The sequence below is a fragment of the Mobula birostris genome, chromosome 9 (genome assembly GCF_030028105.1).
Source record: "Mobula birostris isolate sMobBir1 chromosome 9, sMobBir1.hap1, whole genome shotgun sequence".
Lineage (NCBI taxonomy): Eukaryota > Metazoa > Chordata > Chondrichthyes > Myliobatiformes > Myliobatidae > Mobula > Mobula birostris.
The window spans coordinates 153,039,650-153,045,649 of record NC_092378.1 but is presented as its reverse complement, the minus strand read 5'-3'; the positions used below and the strand labels follow the sequence as shown (position 1 = coordinate 153,045,649).

The 6,000-nt window shown below is 45.5% G+C and overlaps 1 protein-coding gene across 2 annotated transcripts in view; it reads right to left on the bottom strand.

Annotated features, from left to right (window-relative positions):
• Window positions 1–1,640: 1,640 nt before the first annotated feature.
• LOC140203223 (mitochondrial Rho GTPase 2-like) overlaps window positions 1,641–6,000 on the bottom strand; it is a 43,219-nt gene continuing 38,859 nt past the window's right edge. For both annotated transcript variants that reach the window (XM_072269197.1, XM_072269198.1), the window contains 2 exons: window positions 4,899–5,101; window positions 1,641–4,264 (listed from right to left, as the gene is read on the bottom strand). In XM_072269197.1, the coding sequence (XP_072125298.1) occupies window positions 4,147–4,264; window positions 4,899–5,101 (321 nt within the window). In that variant the 3' untranslated portion in view covers window positions 1,641–4,146. The remainder of the gene's footprint in view (window positions 4,265–4,898; window positions 5,102–6,000) is intronic.

Here is a 6,000-nt window from a genome sequence, read left to right as displayed (position 1 = left end):
TCACCTGGACCAGATGGACTACATCCTAGAGTTCTGAGAGAGGTTACTGAAGAAATAACGGATTCATTGGTCATAATCTTTCAAGAAGCACTTGATTCTGGCATGGTTCTGGAGGACTGGAAAATTGCAAATTCACTCCACTCTTTAAGGGAGGAAAGCAAAAGAAAGGAGGTTATAGGCCAGTTAGCCTAACCTCAGTAGCTGGGAAAGTGTTGGAGTCCATTATTACGGATGAGTTTTCATGGTACTTGGAGACTAATGATAAAATAAGTCAAAGTCAGCATGGTTTCTGTAAAGGGAAATCTTGCCTGACAAATCTGTTAGAGTTCTTCGAGGCAGTAACAAGCAGGGTGGACAAAGGAGAGGTAGCAGATGTCACTTACTTAGATTTTCAGAAGGCATTTGATAAAGTTCCTCACATGAGGCTGCTTAATAACATAAAATCCCATGGCATTCCAGAAAAGATATTGGCACGGATGGAGGAATGGCTGACAGGCAGGAGCCAGTGAGTGGGAATAAAGGAGGCCTTTTCTGGTTGGCTGCCAGTGACTAGTGGTGTTCCTCAGAGGTTATTATTGAGACCGCTACTTTTCACATTGTCAGTGAGGTAGATAGTGGAATTGATGGTTTTGTGGCAAAGTTTGCTGATGATACGAAGATAAGTGGGAGGGGTAGGTGGTGCTAAGGAAGCAATGCTTTTGCAGCAGGACTTAGACAAATTGGAAGAATGGGCAAAATAGTGGCAGATGGAATACAGTGTTGGGAAATGTATGAAAATGCACTTTTGTAAAAGGGACAATAGTGCAGACTATTATCTAAATGGGGAGAAAATTCAAACATCAGAGGGACTTGGCAGTCCTCATACAAGACTCTCAGAAGGTCAATTCAAAAGCTGAGTCTGGGGTAAAGAAGGCAAATGCAAAGGGAAGTAAAATATAAAAACAAGGAGATAATGCTGAAGCTTTATAAGACATTAGTCAGGCCGCACTTGGAGTATTGTAAACAGTTTTAGGCCCCAAATCTCAAAAAGGATGTGTTGTCATTGGAGAGAGTTCAGAGGAGGTTCACGACAATGATTCTGGGAATGAAGGGGTTAACACATGAGGAGCATTTGGCAGCTTTGGGCCTGTACTCTCTGCAATTTAGAAGCATGTGGGGGATCTCATTAAAACCTACCGAATATTGAAAGGACTAGATAGGGTGGATGTGGAGAGGATGTTTCCTATGGTGGGAGTATCAAGGACTAGAGGGCACAGCCTCAAAACTGAGGAGTGACTTTTTAGATCAGAAGTAAGGAAGAATTTTATTTAGCAAAAGAGTGGTGAATGCGAGGAATGCCCTGCCACAGACTGCGGTGGCGGCCAAGTTTAACGCAGAAGTTGATAGACGCCTGATTGGTCAGGGCATCAAGGGATATGGTGAGAGGACAGGTGTATGGGTTGAATAGGATACAGGATCAGCCACAGTGAAATGACAGAATGGACTCGATGGGTAGACTGGCTTACTTGTGCTCCTAGTCTTATGGTGGGGGGGGGGTGTGAGAGGGAGGGGTTAGGGATCAAAAATTTCACAAACCTAAAGCCATTCATCTCAGTAAATCCTTCCTGGTTTTCATAGGGTCACACAAACTGCCACATCTGTAATGTTCTTTTCTATGTAGTTATCAAGAATTCCCTTATGATGTGCTGATGGTAAAACTGACTCTGCTCCTGGGTTTTATCTTTGACGATGTTCAACAGGCTCTATTCCAGAACGTTCCTGGCCCACATACCATTATCAGTTAAACATTAACTAAACTGGAAGGGAAAAATGTACTGCGATTGCTCAGAGTCGTGGGAACAAAGGTTGGCCACATCTCTGACACTGCACTTGTTCCCCTTCCTACTGCAGGGAGACTGTCAGATTCAACATCAATAACTCCACAACTCCCTTGCTGATGAAATAACTTCAGAGCAAAAACAAACTGTACAAGTGTTAGGTTGTGAATATCAGTGGGAACCAGGCCAATGACAGGAGTCAGGAGTTTGAGGAAAGATAACTGAACACCAGATGCTTTTGGATCCCCTTTTATTGTATCCAACACTGAGAGGGTAGTAAATGAGGCATTTCAGAGGGCAGTTAATCACACTGTGTGCAAGCACGCACACACATATAGGGCTGGGTAAGGACGAAGGACAATAACGAACCTGTGTTTTTCATTTAAAAAGTTTTTAACTTGACACATTAATTATATTACTCTCCACAGATAATACTTGCAGCATCAGAATCTTGCGACAACCTGGTAGTTTCATTGTCAGCAACACCAGGATAGCTTCCCTTGAAATTCCCCTGCTGCCCTCAAAAGTTGAGAGACCTTTTCACTCTCCAACTGCATCGCCATACAACACAAGGAGATAAAATCTGAAAAATATATTTCCTTTGAAAGACAGGTGCATAAAATCTATTAAAACTCTCAGAAATGTTTACATACGAGTGAATGGATTTCAGCACACTCTGAAAGGAGGCAGGAGTGACAGCTTAAATAACACCAGCTCTTGAACCCGGCCTCATCCTGTACCTGGTACCTGTGGTCAGACACTGGGTTCCCAAAGCCAGCAGGCAGATTCAGGGATTCCACAAAGGATGACACAACGTGCTCTGCTGTCAGATGCAAGGGCAGGAGAATGGACCAGACATTCATTGAAGAAAACTTCTCATGTTGTTCTTAGTCTTTGTGGGGGACTGCGCCTGCCCACATCTGTCCCATTTCCTCTAATATGAACAAGGCACAGGGGCAGATCACTAACCCACTGAAACAAGAAGCTGATCTGCTTATCAAAATTTGATTCTTCATCCAATACACCTCACAGTAAGACAGGTGAGGGAGAACAAATCATGGGGTGTGAGCTAATAGGCACTCTGTCCATTAAGGATTAGAAGCAGGAATCTACCAATCAGAGCACTAGGCACTCGGCTTCTGAACCACAACCACAATATATTAATACCTTTTTAATCAAAAATGTACACCCTACAACAATTAAACAATACTACAGTTAAAAAAATATTTTTAAGAAAGTACTGTATGGCCAGGAAAAGGAGTATCCATTAAGTGAATCTTGCAGCTGATACTAGCACCTTCTGCCTGTTCAACATCAACAAATTAATGAAACCAACACACAGATCAGCTGGGATCAGCCTAATCAAGTGACAGACAGGTTCAAAGGGCTGAATAGCCTTCTCCAATCCCTAGAGTGTGAACCACAGTTGAAGACTCAGTTGAGGGTTGAAGATTAATTAGTGTAAATGAGACCAGAACCATCAGCAACAATCAGGAAAAATCCCAGTCAGTACAAAGGGCAGGATCTGAACCGACGGTCTCTCAGCAGATGCTCATGACTTCTGAAGCTTTCTACACTCAACCAGGTTTGAACAGCGTGCAGGTAGTGCCGAACAGCAGCAAATTGGTCATGGACCCCAGGTGTTGGCAATAGAACCTGCTGTTGCCAGGACTGAAACTGTAAACAGAGGCAGCTGTTTAGGGATACTGTGAGACAGGGAAAAAATAGACACTCGAGCCAGTGAGGGGAGGGGGGAGAAACACATTCATTCTCTGGTACAAAAGGGACACACTTCATCCAGTAAGCAAGGGCACAACGTCAGTGCAAAGTTAGGTTTGACCCTCCTGTGGCGTCCAGTCTCTAACCCAAACAACACTGAAAAAGATAAACACAAGTGAAAAAATACACTACAAATTATGGACACAGACGTAAAGTGTTGTACAAAAATAGTGTAGGAAACTTCTGGTTTCTCAACCACTCCTGAAAAGCCCGACACTGAAGAGGACTTTACAATCAATGCTGAGATTAAAAAGTGTCTTAAAAAAATAAATCACCAAAAAATGAGCAGTCTGACCAGGAGACACGGATGGAGCGCAGGAGTCCAAACCCTGAGACAAGATGGTGCTGACTGTTGTAGAGAAGTAAGCCTCACTACCTCTAGTCAATCCTGGCAGCACGAGCTACTTTTTCAGCTCTTCCACTTGTGGCTCTGTTGCTCGCTCATTCCAGCCCCTCCACACAGCACCACCCCCCCCCCCCAAATGGCCCTGGGCCACCTGTCCTCCTCACAAAGCTCCGTCTCTGGGACCTCCAGCCAATCTCCACCCCGTTACTTGTGTCGGGCCAGTGCCTTGTAGAGGGCAAGCGCGAGGAAGGTGGTGACCGTGGCTCCGAGTGTGACCCGCAGCCAGAAGGAAGACGGGCTGAGCTCTGCTTCATTCAGGTCGCTGTGGAGGGGAGAGGAAGAGAAGTATTACTGCACAGAACAGGACATTCATTTCCAAAGGACTAGAATACAAAAGCAAGCATGTAATGCTGAAGCTTTATAAAGTGTTGGTCAGACAGCACTTGGAGTATTGTGAGCAGCTTAGGCCCCATCACGTAAGAAACAATGTGCTGGCAATGGAGAGGATCCCGAGAAGGTTTATTCAAATAATCTCAGGAACGAAAGGTTTAACACACAAGGAGCATTTGACGGCTCTGGGCCTGTACTTGCTGGGGTCTAGAAGAATGAGGGAGGATCTCACTGAAATCTGCTGAATATTGAAAGGTCAAGATAGAGTGGACGTGGAGAGGATGTTTCCTATAATCAGAGGTTTCAGAATAGAGGGACGTCCCTTTAGAACAGGGATTTCTTTAGCCAGAGGGTGGTGTATCTGTGGAATTCATTGCCACAGATTGCTCCAAGTCAGTGGGTATATTTAAAGCCGACATTGATAGTTTTTTGATTAGGGCATCAAAGATTACTGGGAGAAGGCAGAGAGGGGAATGGGGGAGCAAGCCCAATGGGCTGAATGGCCTAATTCTGTTCCTGTGCCTCATGGTTGTTCAGTGAGGCTGGGAATGTCCCAGAATACTCACGGGAACGCAGCTACGAGTGCGAGGCGGGAGTAGATCTGTGAGCTGGCCGCTGCCTCGTTGTTGCAGCTGAAGTTGAAAGGAGCTGGGAGTCTGTGCTTGTAACAGAACTCCACTGGCGTGATCCCATGCTCCTGCTTCTGTTCAGGCAGGTCAGCCTTCGACGCCACAAACACACAGGGTATCCTGCTCTCCATGTAGTGCTCCTGCCCAGACACAAAACGTCATGGTTAACGGGACAAGGCACACAAACACAATCAGCGGGCGACACTGGTGGAACAGAGGGATTCTGGGGTCCACGCCCACAGATCCCTCAAAGTTGCCATGCAAGTTTATAGGGCGGTTATGCAGGCGTATGGTGTGTAGGACTTCATTAGTGGTGGGATTGAGTTTCTGAGCCACAAGGTAATGTCGTAGCTCTATAAGACCCTGGTTAAACCACACTTGGACTATTGTGTTCAGTTCTGGTCACCTCATTATAGGGAGAATGTGGAAGCTTTAGAGAGGGTGCGGAGGAGATTTACCGGGATGCTGCCTGGATTAGAGTCTGTGAGGATAAGTTGAGCAAGGTAGGGCTTTTCTTTTTGGAGTGAAGAATGAGAGATGACTTAGTAGAGGTATACAAGACGATAAGCGGGATAGATCAACTGGACAGCCAGACTTTCTCCCCAGAAAAGGAGAAACGGCTAATAGGATAGAGCATAATTTCAAGGTGATTGGAGGAAAGTATTGGGGGGGGGAGGTGTTATGAGAGGTTGGACTTGCACACAGAGTGGCAGGTGTGTGGAATGTGCTGTCAGGGGTACAGATAGAAGCAGATATAATCAGGACATTTGCAAGACTCTCAGATAGGCACATGAATGAAAGAAAAACGCAGGGTTAGGCTGATGTTAGAGTGGGTTGAAGGGCTGACACAACTTCCTGGGCCAAAGGGCCCATAATGTGCTGGAGTGTTCTATGTTTCTTTTCAACTCTCAACACCCCATCGACAGGGCAAAGGTCAGGGGCATGTTGAACACCCTTTGATTGTCTGGATGAATGTAGCTCCAACAACTCTCAACAGACTTAGTGGCCTGGACACTCTGTCCCTACCATCACACACAGG